The sequence below is a fragment of the Choristoneura fumiferana genome, chromosome 30 (genome assembly GCF_025370935.1).
Source record: "Choristoneura fumiferana chromosome 30, NRCan_CFum_1, whole genome shotgun sequence".
Taxonomy (NCBI): domain Eukaryota; kingdom Metazoa; phylum Arthropoda; class Insecta; order Lepidoptera; family Tortricidae; genus Choristoneura; species Choristoneura fumiferana.
This window is the reverse complement of record NC_133501.1, coordinates 191291-214680: the sequence shown is the minus strand read 5'-3', so window position 1 is coordinate 214680 and position 23390 is coordinate 191291. Positions and strand designations below refer to the sequence as shown.

Sequence of the window (23390 nt, the reverse complement as noted above, 5' to 3'; positions counted from 1 at the left end):
ATACCTACCTAGTGCTAAAAGTGGCAACAGCATGATTTGTTGGTTTAAACGTTACGCTATCGAACTGAAAGCCTTATTTGAATTTTAAAATATAATTTATTCAACACTTGGAGTGTCACTTTCCGACTCTGACGAACAATCTTGCGAATTAATAATAAGTTCGTTTATTTTACCGCTTTTATTTTTACCGATAACCCTCACCTCTAGCAATAGCGGCCTATTGAATGAAACAACATTGTAAAAGCGTTCATTAAAGAAAATAAGTTAATAATAACAGTGCCTACGCAGTAACTTAACAATTTGTTAGCAAATTTGAGTTCAAATATTCGAACAATCAGCACTTTTAATGTGATTTCATTTTTTCAAGCATTATATATTATCACTGTTGGAAAAAATTAAAAAATTAGTTACCACCTTACAAAGTTACATAATCATCATGTGTCATTTGAATCATGTTAGAACAAATAGAGTATAGGTGGCGCGACCCTGTAAATGTGCGTTTGTTTTTATTACAGGCTCTGCAACGCACAGCGCCGATACAAGTCAACGTCCCACCCGCTCTCAAAGCCGAAGGGAAAGTCAATCCGAATGCCATGGAGCAAATACGATTACAGGTACACCTTTTTTTTTTAAATATACTATTTTTTTTAACAAAAACCGAAAGAGCGTAAGTTACTCGGCCCACTGGGAAGCGTCCGGTTGGTTGGGCACAAGTATCGCTGGTTAGATGGAGTGGTGTACCTCCGTGCCATACACGCAATAAAGTGAGAAGAGAGCACGAGATAGGGCGCATTGGCGTCAAACGGATGCGGGTTACACTATTTACCGGCCCGGATAGTACCGACCCGATTTTAAACTTGTGTCACACTGACATGAGTTTCTATCGGCGTGTACATGAAATATTGGGCCGGTAAATTGTGTTACCCTTGGGGAGCAAGATTCGCTGCGGATCGCTGGGCCAGCGGAGTAAGAAGAGAAATTCTTTGAGACATGAGTCATACTCGATTATTCGTCAATCTGAGACGCGTGCTGCGTCCTTATATTAATTTGAGCTTAACTTTTACTTTACTATTTTTTTAATTTACAATTTTTTTATCGCTTAGGGCTATGTGTAACGCATGTCTGTATAACACGGCCACGAACTTCTGTCTACACACATCAAAAAAGGCTTGGGGTACTCATTATCCCATGACAAAATTGATGTTTTGACTCAGTAGTAATATACCTAAATTGAAATGTTATAAACTGTCTAGGTATAAAAAATATCCCTAGGTACTTTTGCTGTGTAGTTTGGTCTTGTATTTGAAAAAAAAAAACGCTTGTTTCCAAGTTTTACTCCTTAATTTTGTTACTTTTGTTTTAGCAATTAAAACAACAACAGCAGGCCCAATTACAACAACAACAACAACAACAACAACAGCAGCAACAACAACAACAGCAGCAGCAGCAACAACAACAGCAGCAGCAGGCACAACAGCGGCCGCCGCCGGCCCAGAAGAAGCCGGAACCCATCTACGACCTGCCCATACACAACAAGCCGACGCTCACGCCGCAACAACAGCAGCAGATAAGACAACAGCAGTTGCAACAACAACAACAGCAGCAGCAGTTGCTGCAACAGGTAATGCGACAGAACCTCGCAACAATATGACCAATAACATAAGTCCGTAGCATCATTTCGAAAATCAAAATGCCAAGTACGATATTTCTGGTGCGGGTGCAGGTATAACATCCTATGCACGCGACGTGTATACATATTTTTGCAACTTTGGCCGTGTCGATATCTTTGCTCTTGACTGTACTATTGTTCAACAGGCGGGACGGCCACCCGCTCCGTGCAAACCGCGTCAGCTAGCGTAGGTAGTCATCATCATCATCATCATCATCATCATCTCAGCCGTAGGGCATCGTCTGTTGGACATAGGCCTCCCCCATAGACCTCCAGTCGCTTCGGTTGGCAGCGGCCTGCATCCACCGTGAACCCGCGGCTTTAACCAGGTCATCCGTCCATCTCGTTGGTGGACGTCCCACGCTGCGCTTGCCGATCCGCGGTCTCCACTCGAGAACTTTTCGGCCCCGACGGCCATCTGTTCTCCGTGCTATATGGCGTAGTAACTAATAAAAGTCATGTCAGTATTGAGTCCAAACCACCACGACATTAGAATAGTTAGAACACAAAACAAATTTGTAGTTTACTAGTTATGAGTCGTCATTCGAGTTGTGTACTCTCATTCATAAATTATATCATTTTTAAACGTTTTTGTCTCTTTTCTCTAGTTACAACAGAAACAGCGGATGAGCAGACCTGCGCAGCCATCTCTTTCTAGCAGGGACACCAGTGTATTCTCCACGTCTAGCGGATGTTCCGGGTAATTATTTATGGCAAGCCTAATATAGCATTTAATGAAATAAACCACATCACCTTCCCTAGATACTCCAGATTGACAGTTTTTATTCATAGTTCTAATATTTATCAGCATTTTTCTAATATTTACCATGCATGTTTTTACCATTTACCATGTATATTTAACATTTACCGTGCATATTTGTAATATTTACCAAGCATATTTCTAACATTTACCAAGCATATTTTTAGCATTTACCATGTATATTTAACATTTACCGTGCATATCTATATAAATAAAAATGAATCGTAAAATGTGTTGCTAAGCGCAAAACTCGGAACGACTGGTCCGATCTCGCTAATTATTTTTGTTGTGTTCATTACTGTCAGGTGAAGGTTTTTATGGAAGAAAATACAAAAAAAAAACAACGGGGCGAAGCCGCGGGCAATAGCTAGTTTGTAATATTTACCAAGCATGTTTCTAACATTTACCAAGCATATTTTTCACATATATACAGTGTGGAAAAATAAATCGGGCCCTGGAGGGAAACTACCTTAAAATCCTTAAGTTGGCTTATTTTACTTAAAAGAGACATTCCTTTATTTTTAAAAGGAAACAAAACTGCATTCAAAGATTTTCTAAAAGTCGCTTGCCTCGTCCGGGACTCGAACCAATCAAAAAAAAAAAACAAAAACTCGCTATTTTATTATACTAATCGATAGGATTATTATTCAGGATAAAATTTCTCTAACAACTTATTTTTTCACACTGTATACCAAGCCCATTTCTTACTTTTACCATGCATTTTTCTAATATTTACCATGCCTATTCAACATTTACCATGCATACTTCTAACATTTACCATGCATTTTACTTTGCCAAGTACCAAGCCTATTTCTAGCATTTCATATTGCAAGCGTGTATATGTGGATGATTGCAGTATAACCTCGCACAGCGGGTCTTGCTGGCGCGGCGCGTCGTCCCACCAGGACCCGCGCGATTTGGACGCGCTGCTTCAGTACATAGAGGGCCCGGCGCGGCACGTCGACCGCGGCAAGAAACGCGCCAAGAAACAGCGACAGAAAGGCAAACGGGTATGACGATTTGTTACATTATCACTCGCAACCTTATGATAGCTGTGTCTATAAAAAAAAAAACATGGGACACTTGACACCAATGAGGGCTATCGTTTTTTGTCTCACTAGATGGCGCACTGTTGCGTGAGGTTTTTAAGTATGGCTTTCAAAGTCTGTTATTACGGGCGTGAAAACAAAGTTTAGATTAAAATCATATTTAATACACCTCAAAACCGTACCATAAAAATATCGAGCATACCACAGTGTTGCATAGTCCCCGTTTTGTTCGGAAAAAAGGGAGGACAAAGGTTTCCGAAACACAAAACTGTCTCAAAACACAGACAGTCATTGCCCCGGAACGCATATTTGCCATAATTAATTTCAGATATTGCAAAATATTCACAAAATTATTCTAATTATAAATAAACCCGCGTAGCTCACCCAAAAACTATGAGATTTGACATTTCGGAGACCTCACGCTACACTAGCGCCTCTAGTGGCGAATTCATACGCGATAGCCCTCATTGATCTAGTCCCAAACTAAGCAAAGCTTGTACTATGGTTACTAGGCAACGGATAAACATACTTAAATAGATAAATACATACTTAAATACATATTAAACATCCAAGACCCGAGAGCAAACATTCGTATTAATTATACAAATATCTGCCCCGGCCGGGGACCTCAAGCTTCGTAGTCAGGTTCTCTAACCACTTAGCCATCTGGTCGTCAACTATGTAACAAATGTGTGCTTATGCAGCTCCCCCATCTCAGCACTGTAAGAATACACAGATCACACACTCAAATATCACCACCACCACACTACACAAGATCAAATGTGAGTTTAACTGGTAGCATGGTGGACTGTTGTGTTGCTCTCAGGATGAACTTTGGTTGAGTTTGAAACGCGTCAGTGTAGTGTGGTGGTGATGATAGATTCGTGTGATTTGTTTGTGTTCTTACTGTAACTCTTAGGTGGTGGAGCTGCAAGAATCCTGTGCTTCCCTGGTAATGAACGTGGGATGGTAGGTTTGACTGAGCGGCCAGAACGCTCGGATATTCATTCGGTTGCTTAGGGAATGATATAATTATATTCAAATAGATGATGTTACAAAAACCTTAATAGCGTCATTTAGAAATTGTACTTACGAGATAGCGACACCTTTTTAGAAATAAACTAATTTAAACGAAACTTAACAAACTAAATAATACCACGTGGGGCAATGGGATGGGGGTGGTTTATGCCCAACAGTGGGCGTCCTACGGCCGATATCATCATCATCATCAGCCTACAGCAGTCCACTGCTGGACATAGGCCTCTTCCATGGCGCGCCACAACACTCTGTCTTCAGCCCCTCGCATCCATCCGCCGCCAGCGACCCTCTTAAGTGTGTGATCGACTAACGAGCTGTTATACCGCGGTTTTACTCGCTCGTCGATCAGAATAACCTTTAAAGTAATCCGTCCGCCGTGCCTCAGGACGCCGTACACAACGTTTTCCCGTCCGTGATCTCCATTCGGGGACTCGTCTGCTCCACCGTTCATCGAATTTAAATCCATCAAATATTTTTTTTAAATTTGAAGTACAATAATTGTCGGCAGATGGAAGCCCGTCTGTTGGAGCAGCACAGCGCGCTGGGGGCGCTGTTAGCGCGCATGCGCAGCGAGCTGCACGTGTTCCAGTCGCGGCACCAGGTCGCGCTGCGCACCTACGAGGACACCAAGGCTCATCTGAGGCAGCAGCTCGCCAAGCGGAAAGGTGGTCAGTGGACACTCTTACACCCTTACACCTCTTACTTAAGCAACTGTTTTACAACCAAGTATTTGTATTATTCCAATCCATTTAAAAATATCAAATTAAATTGCTACATGTTACAATAATTAAAATGATTAAATATCGTTTTCACACCTCTCCTTCAGAAAAGTAACTTTTCCTCCCTGACGAGAGGGAGCAAAGTGCAACTTTTCTGTTCAAGGCTTTTCTAAGTATTTTATTGCAAATGTCATTTTTTGAACTAGATAATTGTAAAGCGACCCTTTTTCTGTACTGGTTGTTCTTTAATAATATTTAGAATTATTTTATTTCAAGTTCCTTAATGCTCGGTGTGAAAAGTTGTATGAGCCACTCGGGAGCAAAATTATTTTCATCTTGGGCGTTAACACTTGAATCCCTCATTACGCTCAGGATTCTACTTTAGAATCCCTCGCTACGCTCAGGATTCTATTGCAGAATCCTTCGCTACAAATCAAATCTCTATGTATATACTTGTTTTCTCTGTACTGTTTACTGTATTGGTGTGCAATAAAGAGTTATTGTATTGTATTGTATTGTATTGTATTGTACATTCTGGATTCAATGTACGCCCTCACCGTAAATACACCATTTTGCTCCCTTGTGACACAAATAACTATTTCATTACACTTGCTCGTAAACAGTGTCGTAACATGCAGGCTACCTTGGTTGCAATTGCAACCCCCCAAATAAAACCCTCGACCTTAATGTGCTTGTCATGAAACCCGTGGTCGGTAAATGAGTCGTTGCCCGTATTAATTTTCTTGGTAAATGAGTTTGGTACTGCATGGTGTGCTGCGGCAGTCATGGGTCAGTACGGGATAAGTTTCATACAAAATAATCTACTGAGGATGCTAACTAATCACATTTGATGTAACGCAAGTTAATAAATTACAGGAAAGAAGGGCAAAATGAATCCGGTGCAACAAGCCAAGACACAGTTAGTTGCCGAACAGCTGGGGGATATAAACAACACTCTCGCTGGTATGGCTAAGGTAATAAAACTACAATACCGTCGTACTGTAACACATACTTATTACATACTAATTTATTCGTAAGGTTATATGAAACTACCGTGAGATTCACTCATATTAAATATAATGACCCGGATAACTCACGTCTTAAATCGAGTTTAGCTCGACATGTTTCGGGCTAATCCGTAGCCCATCGTCTTCGGAGCAACGCGACTCAGCGGCAGCGGCAGTCGGGTAGTCGCGCGAGCAGAGGGGCGGCGCCCAGTGCGCGAGTTGCAGCAGCCGCTGAGTCGCGTTGCTCCGAAGACGAAGGGCTACGGATTAGCCCGAAACATGTCGAGCTAAACTCGATTTAAGACGTGAGTTATCCGGGTCATTATATTTAATACGTAAGGTTATAGTAGGATATTGTCGTAAAAGAATCTAATGTGGGTTTTCCGACAGGTGAAATATCGCTAGATGGCGTTAGTGTCGTGAGCTCCGTTTGACGTTTGCGTCGCGCTCGTGATTGGTTAAATAACTAAATGAGCCAATCGCAAGCAAGACCGTAACGTCATACGGATCTCAAGATACTAACGCCATCTAGCGACACCCTCATTGGTACGTCATTTTGATTAACAGATAATATTGGACAAGTGTTTGTTCTTTTGTCAATTCAACAATTGAAGATTTCGCGTGACGTCACGCCGTGTGACATTCTCTAGCGCGGTGTGGCGTCGCGGGCCCCCACTTTCGAACTTTGATGCGCTTCATTTTTGTCATTTTTTGTTCCATTGACAAAAGAAAAATATATTCTGATAAGTTAACTGACGTACTAAACAGAATACTATTTTTTCTATTCACGTAACCATTATCTTATTATCCTGTGTTCTGTTATTTTCATGTGTTTTTATGTACAATAAAGTGTTTTACAATACAATACTACCCAATTGTGTGCGAGTGTGTGCGTATTAAGGCACTGTTTCATTGGTCGATAGAGCCCTAATGCGGGTACGAGAGATTTCTTTAACTGCATTCGGTTTCAATTGTCGTTAACTGCCCGCGGAAGTCACCGCACGCTGTATGTCGACCGAGCTATCGTCCAATCAAACTGAGACATAAGTGCATGTGTAGTTTAGATGACAATGCATGTGCAGTTAGGGTCTCCCCAAACCTACAAATACAAATACACCGATCTAACGAGACGTCGATCGACGTTTACCGACGGGTAGACGTCCTTTTCGCTCTTAGTGCGTGGACATAAAGCGTTCTTTGGTCGGCTTTTTTTTTATTTATGACTGTGGAAGCATTCTACACTTCCACTGAACGTAGATAAAGTTAGTGTTTAGTTTTGTAGCTAAGGGACCCCATACATCCATTTTATTTTGAAAAAAATACTGCCAAGTTTCATGCGTCGCATGAATTACTGTCATTTGGTGCAAATGGAAAATGGACAAGTCGAAATTATACCACAGAATAAGTAAGAGTACAAGTACAGAAGGCACGATTCTTATGCCTAAACGTCACTTTTGTACGGCAGTGAAGCTTCTGTACTTGTACTCTTATTCTGTGATATAATTTCGAGTCGTCCATTTTCTATTTGCACCAAATGACAGTAAATCCGTCGCATTCTTCTTAGCAATGATTGTCTTTCCGAAAGCGCTGCTAGTTAAAAAAAATTACGTATAAAAATGCCCATTGCGGCCTATTTACTGAATAAATTCCGCGTCGACAAGATGTAGGGAGACCCATACAATACAGCGTTTATTAAAAATGACATTTTGGAACATCAAGTTATTGTTCAGGAAATGGCGGAGGCGGAGCGGCAGGTGGCGGAGTGCGCCAAAAAGTACGCGCACTGCGAACAGGAGCTCGCCGTCGCGCGCGCGCTGCAGGGGAAGCCGCCGCGCGCGCCCGACGCCGCACGACACGTGAGTGATCACTGGTGACGACCATGATGATGATGATGATGATGGGTGGATCAACTCTCCCGTCAGCGAGGGGACAAGAGTAGTACAGTTTAACAGAATTACCTCGGCGACCAAGCTCGGGCTAAATATCGATGAAAAGCGTTTTCTCACAATAAGACCAAGCAAGATCGTTTTGAGAGCCGTGGTGGCCTAGTGGTTTGACCTATCGCCTCTCAGAGGGTCGTGGGTTCAAACCCCGGCTCGCACCTCTGAGTTTTTCGAATTCATGTGCGGTATACATTTGAAATTTACCACGAGCTATGCGGTGAAGGAAACATCGTGAGAAACCTGCACAAACCTGCGAAGCGATTCAATGGTGCGTGCGAAGTTCCCAATCCGCACTGGGCCCGCGTGGGAACTATGGCCCAAGCCCTCTTGTTCTGAGAGGAGGCCTGTGCCCAGCAGTGGGACGTATATAGGCTGGGATGATGAAGATCGATTTGTCATCCCCGAAAACCCCTACATACCAAAGCAAGAGTGCAACGTGGTCGAAACGTCGAGGTAAATATTGCTCTTGTGTCGTGATAAGTCCCGTTTATTGCATTTAACTAGGAGTGAAAATAACGAAAGTTTAAAACGTTATTTAACAAATAACTGTATGTGTTGCAGCTGGAGACGGCAGCCATGCTCCATCGACAACAACTGCAGCAGCAACAAAAGCAGCAGCAACAAATGCAGCACCAGCAACAAATGCAACAGCAACAGTTGCAGCAAAAGCTCGTGCAGCTCGCCGGCAATGACAAGATGGACCAGGAGGCGTTCATCAGGGGTTGTACGTTGTTTTACATACATTTTAATTTTTCATATTATCGTTTCATAGAATAATCAATACGCAGAACACTTACTTTGATGAAATTTTAATCATTGATATTTGTTAGTAATAAATTGTTTAAATATTAATTTTTTGAATCAGGCGTTATTTGCGGAGGCGTTATTTGCTAATCAATGAATGTCGTTGTTTAAATATTCATATCATAGAACAACAAATCAAATATTCTTATTCTCATCGATATTATTTAGTTAATATAAAACTTATCACCAAGAAAAACATTCAATTCGTTTTCTGGTGAGGCCGCAGTTCTAACCTAACCTTACCTACTTTTCTGGTAGCGATTTTTAACCTATTCTGACGTATTGTACCCAACAAATAATATTTGTTAAAAAATAAATCTGTAATTTGATAAGTTTGTTGAATAAAAATATGAGACGTCATGCGACGTTTTTTAGCACGGTGTGACGTCACGGGCGTCTCTCTCTCGAACTTCGACGCGCTTCATCTCTCGCTCTCGCTTCGTCTTTGTCATTATTTGTTTGATATATAGCGTGTATTTTTGATGCTACCTCAAACTGTAACCAGACAAAGATTTAAGTGCTGAGAACCGATGTCAAAACAAATTGTTGATTTAAAATTAACTATCAGAGCATAATTATTTTTTTGCAAGATTTTCAAGCACCAATGTAATGCGTACAATAATTTGATACGAGAGAGAAACGTTCTGTGACAGCTGTCACGTCAGCAAATGCGAAGTTTTGAATAAAAACAAAGCAGTATCACGTGGTGATACAATGCTAGCTAATTAATTTTGTAAGGAAAATAATAAGTTTTTTTTTTAACTAAAATATAATAAAATGTGATTAATATTTCACTAACTACCCTTAAAGTTTGAGGTAGTATCAAAAATTCGCTGTACTGTACTGTACCAGTACTAATATATGACTCAACAACCGTACATAAATATCTGATACGACTCTATTTCTACGGCCGGGAGGACGTGTCAGATATTGTTGCACGCTCCGCTGTGGCAGATATTAATGCTGGTGACTGTACAAGAAGATAAGTGTCCAATATTTTGTGACTATCTAAGACACAGACAGATAGAAAAAAAATACCCAGAAGACTACTCTGTTTCTACGGGAGGTGAAAGAAAATACTTACTATGGGCAACCTTTCACATGTATCTCTCAATGTCATTCTAAAACAATGTATCAACAAGTTTTACTGTCTTGAGTGACCACTAACAGCCCGTACTTTGAAAATTTGGACCAGTAACCAATGTGCATCGGACATAATATATTCTTCTTCAATGTTCGTTTTTCGCCTGCCGTAGAAACAGAGTATACAATTATAACTCAAAGTTCGTTTGACAGTCTCTTTAGGAGCGAACGCTGGAGTGAACGTCCGGCGTGCAGAATCCGACCCCGTGCAACTGTTACACAACGGAAGACATCTGACTGGTAAGTTTACAGTATTATGGTTGTAATGAATACAGTGAATTTCTCATGCTACTTCAGTTGCCATCAAGACTTTTTAGGGAGGGTCGCATCACAAGAATAATAATAATAGCCTTTATTCAGATTTTTAAATTACATCACTTAAAATAATAAATCTTTAACACCAGAATCTGTTTGCCCATTGGCAAAGGCCTCTCCTAACTCTCCTCTCTCTTCTCTCTTTTTGTCTCCATAAATTTCTGTCTCCAGCTGACTAGTCCATAAGCTGCCCGCCATTCTTGATCTCATCGGTCCAGCGTTTGAATGGTCTGCTCGTTTCCTCCTTTATAGTTGGGGTACAATTAATAATTGTTTTACTCATTTATTTTTCCTCGTATTAAGCGAGGGAAGATAATACATAATAATAAATAAGAGTGGTTAACCCAAGTAAGGTTTTATTAGATTTTGTTTACACTACACATTCTTAATGTAATCGTATGCGGTTATTAAACCTGACCAGAATTATAAAAAATCGCCATATTGCGGAAACCAATAGAACTAATTTTTGCACTGGTAAACACTAAAATCACAATTGGGATTGTCTATTGCTGTCAAGTTAACGTGTTTGCGCGTGGTATTTAAAATGTTATTTATGCTTTGTGCGGGAAAATGTCGAAGATATCAATAGCCTTTGAAGGAAAATAATTCACTTGTATAAAAGTCATTTGTTCATAGAAAAGTCTGAGGGATTAGAAAATATTCCTTTAAATAACATCACGACACCATTGTCATGGACTGGTAGTATCGTATAGTAAAGTGTAAAGAATGTTGCAATATAAAACGTAGCAGTGCTGCGTCGCGTCAGGTTTTTATATTCCTGGTATTGCTTCCTCGATTAGTTTCAGTCAACTTTATTAAGCTAGTTGAGAAGTAAGATACCAACAAAATACGATGTAAAAACATTATTCACTCCTACATCGACTTTTTCATGTTTCTTATTCAACCGTTGTCAGAGACAAGAGTGTCACGGTCTTAAAATGACAACATTCAACTCGAAATTAATCCTTCTGCATGGAATACGAATCAAGTTGATTTGTCACTGGTTTTTCTGTGGCGTACAGAGCACGTCACTACATTTGTTTTGTGGCGGTGAAGAGGTTAAGGTTTTACGCCGCTTGTAGACGTCTGCTGTTTTCACCGGACAACGGACCGTTTTTTGCCGGAGTTCCGGTTTTGTATGGCTTACAATGAATGTGTGTACATACACCGGACACTTGTCCGGCGACGAAGCCATACGACACCGCAAAAAGCGGTCCGTTGTGTAGTGAAAGCAACGGACGTCTACAAGCGGCCTTAGGCAGTTGTCTCACCGCCGGCGAGGAAACGATTGGCTATCGACTATTTTGTCGCTCAAGAAACGAACAAAAGATATAAGATCCTGTGTGAGTAAAAGATACATATATTTTAATAGTTGATCGCTGGCGGTTCACACTGTCGGCGAGAACTCGCTCTTACATCTTTTGTCGCAGCGACAAGAGCTATAAAACTCGCTGAGCAATAAAACTAGCTCGGCGATACTCGCTCAGCGCTGTTAGCTTGGCGGCCGCCCGGCTCGAGCGAGTGGAGCGAGTAATCGCCCGTCGTGCTCGAACACTAGCTTTTCACTGCTCGCCCACTCGTTTCTAGTTACTCGCTCTGCTCGCTTCTCGCTCATCGTCGGCGGTGGGACAAGTGCCTTAGCGTCGAAGTGTGAGGAACATGCTAACGTTTTTCTTACAGTGCTGAACGCATGCGCGGAGCCGCCGGCGCCGGCCGCGGAGCCCCGCAAGCAGACCTGGGAACAGGCGCTGGCGCACATCAACCAGCTCGCTAAGGGCGGGAACAAGGAGAAGGTACGACTGCCCGAACATATAGTGTAGTCGGAGTTGGACCGAGCATGGTCAGCCGAGGGATGCGAGTTCAAGTAGCGGCCAGCGCGCCGGATGTATTTATTTTTTGTTTGATAAGCCTAGTTTAGACTTGCAAGAGAAATCGTGCAAGTTGAATACAGTATTTCTACTACTAGTAGTATTTACTACTGATTTTCCATATCTTAATAAACCCCCTTGCATAAAAAACGTGGTTTTTCAGATTTTGATTTTCAGAAAGTAAGCATTCATGCACATAAAATACAAAAATGTGAATATGTAAATATACATATATATACAGACAGTGTTTAGCGAAGACAACACTTAAATCGGTTGAAAATTGCATTTATAGCGATTTTTTGAAAAATCTATATACCTGTCTCTTTCTCAAACGCTTTTCTCTATGCGGCAAGTGTGACGTGTTTCGCTGTCTAATCTTGAATTTTAAACCTTTATAACTTTGTTATTTGTAAAGGTAGCTTAAAAATTGTTTCGCTATTCGATAACAGGCATTGTGTAGTTTTACCCCCTTATTCATAAAACTTAACAAGCCTATGTTAACTAACAAATGCTTTGTCCCTTTCTAACAAATACAAATGTCGAAGTGACAGATAAGGACAAACGAATTTTAGCGGCATTTTAACTAAAATAGGTTTGATTGTCGTTTATGAATAAGGGGGTTAATTTATAAAACATATACAAAATAGTCAAATACCATATTACATTGCGAGGCCGTAAAGCCAACGAGTTTGTAGTGGTCAATCGAGCGCCGCAATGTAATGCAACAACTTGCACGATTTTTCTTGCAAGTCTAAACTCGGCTTTATAAAATCTTTAGACTTGGTCTATTGGACTGTGGTCTTGGTTTCCTGTATAAAAAACATTATTGTACCTTTAGTAAGTCTGCTAGATTATCAGACAATGATGGCCACGTGTTTTTCATTTGTTGTTTGATCGGCAAATGAAAAAAGTTACAAAGATGCAGGCGTGTCGAATTGCGTGAGTGGAGTCCGTGACGTGACGTGAAAATATGGCCAGTTAATGTTCCGCGTAACGTCACGCCGAGCAACACTGCACGGAAATTTAATTTTTATTATGTTTCATTAACAATACGTGTCCTATTTTTTGCTGACAATGTTTCACTTGCTGGTTTGCCGTCCTAATAAATATAAAAAAAAACTTGTATCTTGTGTTTCAGAAAAAGCAAAAAGAGCAAGAGAAGGCAGCTAAAGCTGGGCCGAAGCCGAAAGAGCCGCAGCGGTCGCAATCGCTCCCAGACAGCCAGCCGCTGTCAAAGAAGCAGCGGAAACTGCTAGCTAAACAACAGGTAGTGTAGCAGGGCTACTACGAAACTCGAAGTTCGTGTCGTGCGGTCTCTCTGACACTAATACTATTTAATACGAGAGCGAGAGGGACCGCACGCCACGAACTTCGAATTTCTAGTTTCGTAGTAGCCCTCCCATTTCACCATCCCTTTCTAACCTCATGCTGTAACGTGTGACAGAAAGAAGTTGTGAAAACCATTGTCGTTTCAAGTGTGTTGCACGATAAGGCCGGATCATGGTGCCGGGACTCGCATCTATTTCCACCTTCCGCTGCAAAGAGTTAGTATCAGTTCTAAAAAGGAACTGGTCCGAACCTGTTTGTGTCGGAAACTATAAAAAAATATGGGTCAAGTGAGAGTTGCGCGAAGCGCCTAAGCCACGCGGAATAGGAGCTCCGCGCGAGGCTCCCTCGACTTTCGATCATAGAATTAAAATTGACGAACCGGGAAATACGAACTTTTATACTACTTACTACTTAGACCAGTCGCTTCTTTGTCCGCTTGCTACTTAGACCCGTTTCGTCTTAGACCACTACTTAGAACAGCTGCTTTTTAGAGCAAGGGATACTTAACCTCTTCAAGTGGAGTAGATTCCATTTAAGTCGCTAAGCCGAAAATCCATACTTTTATTATAAATGCGAAACGTCGAAACGGAGCGACGGATTGACGTGATTTTTTGCATAGAAATTTATTTATTATATAAATTATGGCCAGAAAGTGACATAGGCTACTTTTTAAATTAAATAATTATCTTGATAATTTTTTCTTCTTTGTGACAATTAATTTGGTGAACCATCTGCTCGTTTGTCTGCTATTTCATTTAAAAAAAAAAACTAATAATTGTAGCACCTTAAGATCCAGGGTTGTGGGCTAGCCGTTGATGTGTCAATCACTTTGTTATTCAGATGTTTGAAACTTTTTTCAGGCCGAAGAGGAAGAGCGGAAGAGACAGCAACAGCTCCAAAAGCAAGAAGCCAAAGGCAAGAAGGAGAAGGAAAAGAAAGCGGAGCCGCCCAAAGTGGAACCGAAGAAGGCTGAGAAAAAAGACAATAAGAAACCCGAGCTGACTAAGAAGGAGGAGAAGAAAGAGAAAAAGAAACAAGAGAAGCAAAAGGAGCAAAAACAGGAGAAGGCTGGTGAGAGCTGTTATAGTAATGGAAATATTTGTTGCATAAGACCGTCTGTCGCTTAATCTGTCATCTCCCAGGATAACAGGATCGAAGGATTTTGGGCACAAATTTGTGCCTCTGGGAGAGGACAGGTTAAGGTGAGATAAAAATCCATCAATGGCAATATATAAAATCTCCGTTCCTCTTCAGTGGACAGGGAATCGGTAACTTACTTAAATTCATACAAAACCCGGAAGCGGGGTGAAGAAAGTGGGTCGGAAAACGAGCGCGAGCGGGGAAGCGGGGGGGGCTCCTTGACTGAAAAACAGTCGGCAACTCCGCTATGTATACTTGGTTTCGATACTTTTTTTTCATGCAATTTACTAGTTAAGTACCTTTAACGTGAAATTTCAAGACTAGTACATTCTTAGCGAGTGCTCCCTGAGTTCGGTTTTTACTTTTGGTCTCAGATTTAGCAAGCAATGTGAATTAAGAAAAATATATCAAATTTCGGCTAAGACATAAATGAACTAAAAGAATTTCCATGCTCACCCGCGACCTTACGATAGCTAAGCTTATGCAAAATATGGGTGTTCATGCAGTTCCTCCACCTCCACACTGTGAGAACGCACACAATCACACAAACCCATCTATCATCACCACCACCACACTAGACTGACGCGTTTTGAACTCAACCAGAGCTCATCTTCAGAGTGTCACAACCGTACACCATGCTAGCAGTTTTAGACAAGACATAAATGGCTAAAAATGTTCAAAAATACCTCGGCTATCACCCCCTTAAAGCTTTGCACGTAGCTACCAAACATCCTGTATGTATATACAAGACTTGCTCGTTTAAAGGTATTAGATAGATAGATTGGCGTCCATCAGCGGGATGACGTTATGTTCCAAAGTTCGAATTATGATCTTCGAAGTATAGGATCTGGTACTAAATAAATAACTTCTCTGGAGATATTCCAAAACAAGGTTTTTTTTTTTGCAGTCCCACCACCACCACCACCTACGGCCAAGCAGACGAAGCAGCAGAAGAAAGAGAAAAAAGAACAGCAGTCGAATAAGCCGCATGTCATCAACATAACAGCCGATACCACCATAGAGGTCGTCAGCAAAAAGGTATTTATATAATATAGTATAACCCGCATTAAGGGGTTTATTTTGTTTGTTAGCAACAAGTCCATTTTGTTTGTAAGAACAAACTACAATCAATGTTTCTACAGTGAATGATTTATACAGTAAATCCTCGAATATCTTACATTATGAGTTTCGAAACTAAAGCTTTTCTAATAATGTTACAGCAAGGGATTAAATGAATGGAATAAATGCGCTAGAAGCTCGGCGTTCTCTTAAATAAAAGCTTGTAATAGTCATTTGTGTCACAAGGGAGCAAAATGGTTTATTTACGGCGAGGGCGTACATTGAATCCAGAATGTAGCGAAGGATTCTACAATAGAATCCTGAGCGTAGCGAGTGTTAACGCCCAAGATGAAAATAATTTTGCTCCCGAGTGGCTCATACAACTTTTCACACCGAGCATTAATAAACTTGAAGAAAATATATCTAAATATCATTAAAGAACAACCAGCGCATAAAAAATAGCGTGGCGTTACAATCGTTAACTTCAAAAATTGACATTTGCAATAAAACACTTAAAAAAGCCTTGAACATTGAGAAGTGTAACTTACTTTGCTCCCTTTCGACTGGGAGGAAAAGTTACTTTTCTGAAGGAGAGATGTGAAAAGAATATATAAAAATAGTAGCTGTTTCCTGGGACTCTGTCCGCTCAGAATTCGTATATCGCTATTCCGCGGGAATTTTCCGTAATAAAAACTATCATATATCCTTCCCCGGGACTCACACTATCCGTATACCGAATTTCATCTAAATCGGTTTAGTGGTTTAGACGTGATGAGGTAACAAATATCAGTGAGACGATAGGAGTCTGTAGGAAACGTGTTCTTTTTCGGCACTCTCGGCACCTTTGGCTAAGTTTTTAGTTACACTGGTCCCTGTTCTAATTGAGTCTTCTGTTTCTAGACGCAGTGCGCGGAGCCCGAGGCGCCTTCAGGCTGCAGCATCATGCAGCAGCTGAGCTGCGGCGTGCAGGTGTCCGAGCTGCGGCTGCCGCCCGGCATCACGCTCACCAGGGTCCCGCCCGGCGACCACAGGGAGCCCGCCCCCATCAAGTCTGTGGTCAGTAACATGGGAACCGTGCCGGTGCCGGCGCCGGCGGCATGTGACTGCCAAGCGACCATCGCTGACCTAGCTTTGTTTTTGATAATACCTGTTGCTGCGGCAAACCATTGCAATCAATTACATCACCTGGCCATAAAGATTGCATTGCACATTGGTTTTTGGAAAGAGTCTCGGCTAATTTCGGCTTCGTAGAGCGTTGTCACACACTACAATACAATACAAAGACTCTTTATTGTACACCAGACATAGTAAGTGATACAGAAAACAGATACACAGAGAAAAAATACAAAGTGAGCAATAGGCGGCCTTATCGCTTAAGAGCGATCTCTTCCAGACAACCTACTACTACCTACCGACTACTTATGTGACGTTTGTCAGTCGTTGTACAGGTGCAATAGAGTACGGACGCATTTAGATGAAAATATATAATAAAGTGTTATTGAAACCCCCAAGACTTTAAATTGTACGATGGCATTTTTAGGAAAAAGAGGGAACTATCCTTTTTCTAGTAGTTGCAACAGCTCTCTATAGATATCCGAAGTTTACATGTTATTAATTTGACGTAAACTAATTAAGTCCATAAAGGTGCAGTATTTATTTGATATAAACGTCACTTAATAAATACGGCGATTGATGGATGGCGGCCAGTGTTCGGAAATCGTCGTGAACAGCCAATTGTGTGTTTCTGAATACCGATGTGCAATCTTTATCGCAGGGTAGTATAGCCATGTTTGTCTGTTTCAGCCCCTGTGGAAGGCGGGAGCTCTGGCGGCGGCGCCGACGCCGGTGGCGCGCCCGCAGCCCGTCATCAACGCTGATCCATCCATGATGATGTTCCACGCAGCGCAGCCAGGTCAGTCTACGTTGTATCTGCCCAGCTTAGGTCTGCAAAAAAATGTCATACAAGACAGCCTGTATAATGATGTGTTGTGCGACGGTGTGTAAATGCGTGCCCGAGAGAATAGATAATAGCAAGCAATTGTTTTATGTGTTCAAATGTATCTTCATTGTTTTACAAACCGAGTTTTAGAATATTTGTTTTTATATTTAGGGGCTACCCGAGATTTTCATCGATTTTGACAAGTTTTGAATCGTATCTCCTACTTTTGCACTACAGATAGAATATTAAGTCAAACGGCTATCGGTTCTCCAATCTTTTATCTCCATTTTTGTCTACCGGATTTTGATAAAAATGAATACTTAATTTTGTATGATTTTTAAAAAATATTGTCTGAAACTTCAATTAAACTTCAATCGCTCGGCGTATCTTCCTTATTGTGTCCCATGCTTATTCCCTATTCATGAACCGGTCTAGCAACAACACGTGTCCGGCAACAACATGCAAGGCGCATACCGTGCTTTGTCTGTGACGAGCCGGCCCCGATACGAACCGGTGTTAATCGTAGCAGGAAATAAATGCAAACAACATCAATACGTTGACTAAACATTAGTATTTATCTCTCTTTTACAGAACCTCCAAAAACAATAATCGTCCCCGAACCAGCACCGCAGCCAGGCCGCTCGAAGAAAGCCAAAAAGAAGGCGAAAAAGGCCGCCGCGGCAGCCGAAGCCGAGCCCAAGACCGACGGCACTAAGATGGTCACCCTGCGCAACCCCATGTTCCACCCGAACCTACCGCCAGCCGCGAACCCGGTCAAAAAACCAGAAATCAGAATCCCCGACCCTATACCCATGCCGCCGAACGCTTGCCAAGCCACAATAACACCGACTTCCAACGGAATGTACACTATAAGGAATCCATTGATGAGCATGATGCACCAGCAAAGCATGCTCGGTATGAATCAGCCGCAGATGCCCATGTACAATCAGCAGTACAACTACACCAATCCGAACACTTACACGCCTGTGCAGACTGTACCCAACCCTCAAGCTTACGTCTTGGATCCCTCCCGCAACTCGCCAAAGCAAGACGAGTTCCAAAACAGAATCATGAACTTGGCATCCTTTACTCAAAAGAACGACGAAGGATACTCCCTCTTTAAAACAAACGAGGATAGTCAACAGAGAAATTTTCTAACGCCAGAATATTATGTAGAAAATTCTAGCCCGAAACCTGTGGTCTCCCCGAATCCTATAGGCACCCGACCGACCAATGACGCCAATAGATCGTTCGATTCGAACGATTCTTCGTTATTCGCCAATCCAGTGAGACCAGAACCTATTGGTACACCTTTAAAGCAAGAGAATGACTATGCAGGTCTTTATACTCCATTCGGGCAGGAGGATAGGAATGTGTTCAGAAATGCTCTGTTCAATGATAAGAATGTGCCCAATTATGGATACGATGATGGGCATTTGGTGAACGGGGATCCGCTACCGTACTTTCAGAGGTTGAGGGTTGGCTCCAAGCTGAATAATGAAGTGACTATACACCATGTGACCGAGTCGAAGTTTTATAAAGGACAGGTGAGGTTTTACTGTACAGTCGAGTGCAAAAATATGTTACTACGGCCTTATTGCGTCGGAATAAGGGTACTTATTTTGGAAACTTTGAATAAGTTCATATTTTTACACTTGACTATATATATTTTTCTCATAGTCTCATAGTTTATTTCCGTTTATGTGATATGAAAGATATCATACCCCTCATTATTATTAGCCCTCTTCTTCTGAGAGGAGGCGTGTGCCCAGCAGTGGGACGTATTATAGGCTGGGTTGAAAGATAAAGGGTGACAATCCAAATGGGTCAGTAGGGAGAAGTCAGGAACTGAGAGATAGCGACATCTGTTCTTATCTTAGGAACAATGGCGTCGATTTTAGAGTAATTAAAAATGGCATTCGTTTGTTACGTTTGTGGCATTCGTTTAACCTTTATATCGAACCTGGTCATAATCTCTGTAAACAATATTATAAATTCTGCACATTTTTTTATTGTTTTTTGTTGATGGTGAGAATCATACACTTATGATTTGAAAAGAAACACATTTTACAAGCTTTTCTTTAACTTGCAATGTATGTACATATGTATGTTATGTATGTATGTAAGGGCAAATGTTGCAAGCTAAATTTGACGCACTTCTAAGCGGAAGTTATCCAATCATAATTTGATTGTGTTATTACAGGATATGCCGGCGGGTGAGTTGCGCGACGAGTCGCTGTTCTCCCGCCCGTGGCCCGCCTCCTACCACCGAACCCTCCCGGTAAGCCCTAGGCATCCCCACTCACTAGGGGGTGAGTCCGCCACCATTTTGAAACTTATACAACTTTTTCAGCTATACAAAAACACTTGAACTAAAACGATTACTTCGCTCACCCGCGACCTTATGATAGCTTTATGCAGCAAATGTGTGTTCATGCACCTCCGCCCAAGGACACAAATCACACAAACCCAACTGTCATCATCACCACGAAACTACTGTAAGGACTGAAAATCCTTTGTACTTTTAAGATCACTATTTCAAGAGAGACACCTTCTACTGATTCTCTATTTTTGTCTAAACTTGTGCGATCATAATATCTTGGCAGCTCTAGATCGATGTCCAAATTCTGTTTCGTTTCATATTTCAATCTCGATTCGAACATTAAAATATGAACAAACATCTTCCTATCCAACACTACACCGACGCGTTTCGAACTCGAGCAGAGTTCATCATCAGTGATGTGTTACGGGCTCAAATGTGTTTGTTGTGTCAGCGGGCGTCCCGGCAGCGGGGTCGCCGCTGTGCGCGGGCGCGGAGCCCGACGACGCGCGCTTCGGGCCCGTCGCGCGGCCCGCGCTTCTACACTACGACCGCTCAGGTACTTTGCCTATAGGCCTTTCCTTTAGATTCAGTTCGACGACTTGCATTTTGTCAACATCCTAGCTCGTCAGCAATCTCATTTCGTCCAGTGTCCTCTCGAACTTGACCACTTTTCCCAACCAGTCGTCTTAGGCAACTCGTCCACCTTCCTTTGATATGTAGTCACGTTGAAATTATTCTGTCCCCCCCCCAAAATTATTCCAACATCTGCCCCCGAATATTTTACTAAACTATGCATAAACAATTACTTGAATTGCTCTATTCTATGCAACAAATGTGTTTTCATGTAGTTTCTCCACCTGCTTACTGTAAGAACACACACACCCACATCACACAATCCCAACCATCACCACCACCACACTAAGCTGACACGTTTCGAACTCAACCAGTTCATCATCAGAGCAACAAAACCGTTCAACATGATGCCAGACTAACGAACCAAAACAATCATTTAAATTTGTCATCGAAAATACCCAAGTGCTCATTTTATGTTTTCAAATTGCCCACAAATATTTTACAAAATTCGATTGTCACTTAAAACTGCCTTCAAATTTTATTTATTTACTGTGAAGGCATGTTTTATTAATCCTAACAGTTTTGTAAAATTCAAATTCGAATATTTTATTATTGTAGATTGTGGGTACAGTCAATTGCAAAAATAAGTATCTATTCGAACCACTCAAAAATATGTTACTACGGCCTTATTGCGTCAGAATAAGAGTCTGTGGTACATATTTTTACACTTGACTGTACATCACAGATAGTTGTTACAATTAGGTATTTTATAATGAAACCAGCACAGCCCGCCAGTAAATATATATATTTTTTTAATTTTTATTTCAATTCTTCTTTTTTTTCATTTTATTGTTCAAATTAGACCTGTAGTAAGGGAGCAAAGTAATTGTTATCAGTTCATTAACCTGTAACGCACAATAAGTACTTTGACTTTAATGTGTTTTTGTTCGCAGAATAAACGGAGTTCGGTCAAAAATTTAGAAACCCATAAAACGAAACGAAGATAAAAATCCAGACGCTTCCAGACGAATTAGAGTAAAATATCGGGATTCTAGAACCTTCGTAATCTAAAAGAAAACCCTCTTATATATAAGTTTTTTTTATTAGAATCTGACTCAGTGTTTCGTCGCTATTTATAAGATTTGTAACTCTTGTTTGTACCGAACGATTTTGTTCACAACCATTTCTCTATTTTCTATTCTTGTTAATACTATTGCGTTGCAAAAATCATTTCGTTCATCAGATTTTCTCCTTCTTACATAACACTTTTCTTTCTATTAGACACTTTTGTATCTATCTTCTACGAGTTATTTCCAGCTGGATTTTTCTCAATCCTGTGACTTACTCTGTGAGTGCGAATTACTACGAATGTGGTAGAGCAGGCTAGGATCATTCGAGCTTTTATTTCGTGGGCACATTTTTTTGAAATGGTACAGTACTTTCATGGTTTGGGTGACACTTGATGCATGTTTCGTTTTACTAAAAAAAAAAGTTGCTGCGGTCTAAATATATGGAAGTATATGTCAGTTGTAGCCTGAATATGACTGGCGTGAAATATTTGAACATAAAGAACTATGTTATACGCAATAAATTTAACCTATCAGATTTTTATAATTAATTTATAAAATTCAAAGCATAATTAAGTGAATAAACGTAATATGCATTTAACGTAACACCAGATACTCGTTTAGTGATGGGACCTAATGGATCTTGAGTTATATCGTTACTTGTTAATTGGTAAGTAACGAATTGTCTTGCAAACTCCGTTTAATAATAATAATAATAATAATAATTCATTTATTTATTCAGACAACAAAGATCCATACATTATTAGTAATTTGCTTATAACTATGTTAGTATACATATTGGACGAGTGATAGTGTGGTATTAATTAAATTTTGCATTATAGAGCACTCATCTCTTACAGCTATCATCTTCAGGAGGCTGTTAGTGTGTTTAGCCTTACAGTGGCAAATAATATTCCAACCTAGAATTTCACTAATAGTCTCATTAAAATTAGCGTAATAATCGGATTAATGATGACATTAATCATGATTAAGATTTTAAATTATTATTTTTATCGACTCAAGTTTCGGCACTTTTACTCTTTAGTCTGTGGTATTGATAGCTGTCACCCGCACCATGCTAAAATGAAAGCACTGTAGAAGATTTTGTTTCAGTTTCCATGTTATCTAGTAGAAGTGCAGGACGTCTACAACATATTCGAAAATGTCATCAAATTATAGAAAATTCATAAAAAAGGTGACCACAGGCTGCAAACAACTGGGAAAAGATTTTGTGAACAGGATTCAACTGGAATAACTTACTACTAGTCAAATTACACCTATAGCAACCTTCCTTTTTTACGAAAGGCTGATAAATGGACAGTGACAAATTCCATAGTGATTTGTCATAGATTTAGGCAGGAATAAATAAACAGGTTCAGATCTCTAGACAAGGTTAAAAAAATGTACCATCAGCCAAATATGTGGTGTACCACCCTAAAGTTGATAATCGTTTGCATGTCATAAAACAATAATGCCAATAGACGTGTCTCTCAACTTGAAAGTTCGACTTAAGCGACATATTCATTTGATAGGAGCTTGTTTTAAAATTGATAGACCATTATTTGGGTGATGGTAATTCAATTTACTTTATTTTCTTACCTCTCGGTTAAGTTCTTGGTGTCTAGCTTATGCACCAGATATTTGT

The 23390-nt window shown here is 40.7% G+C and overlaps 1 protein-coding gene across 4 annotated transcripts in view; it reads left to right on the top strand.

Annotated features, from left to right (window-relative positions):
* LOC141444797 (uncharacterized) overlaps positions 1-22448 on the top strand; it is a 43728-nt gene extending 21280 nt beyond the window's left edge. For 3 of the 4 annotated variants that reach the window (XM_074110451.1, XM_074110450.1, XM_074110448.1), the window contains 18 exons: positions 516-614; positions 1364-1621; positions 2278-2369; positions 3286-3439; positions 5025-5184; positions 6112-6209; positions 7973-8098; positions 8747-8909; positions 10286-10372; positions 12128-12240; positions 13454-13582; positions 14505-14715; positions 15692-15822; positions 16744-16899; positions 17647-17755; positions 18374-19329; positions 19986-20063; positions 21632-22448. In XM_074110451.1, the coding sequence (XP_073966552.1) occupies positions 516-614; positions 1364-1621; positions 2278-2369; positions 3286-3439; positions 5025-5184; positions 6112-6209; positions 7973-8098; positions 8747-8909; positions 10286-10372; positions 12128-12240; positions 13454-13582; positions 14505-14715; positions 15692-15822; positions 16744-16899; positions 17647-17755; positions 18374-19329; positions 19986-20063; positions 21632-21685 (3174 nt within the window). In that variant the 3' untranslated portion in view covers positions 21686-22448. The remainder of the gene's footprint in view (positions 1-515; positions 615-1363; positions 1622-2277; positions 2370-3285; positions 3440-5024; positions 5185-6111; positions 6210-7972; positions 8099-8746; positions 8910-10285; positions 10373-12127; positions 12241-13453; positions 13583-14504; positions 14716-15691; positions 15823-16743; positions 16900-17646; positions 17756-18373; positions 19330-19985; positions 20064-21631) is intronic. The other variant, XM_074110449.1, reaches the window with a different exon arrangement.
* Positions 22449-23390: the final 942 nt, after the last annotated feature.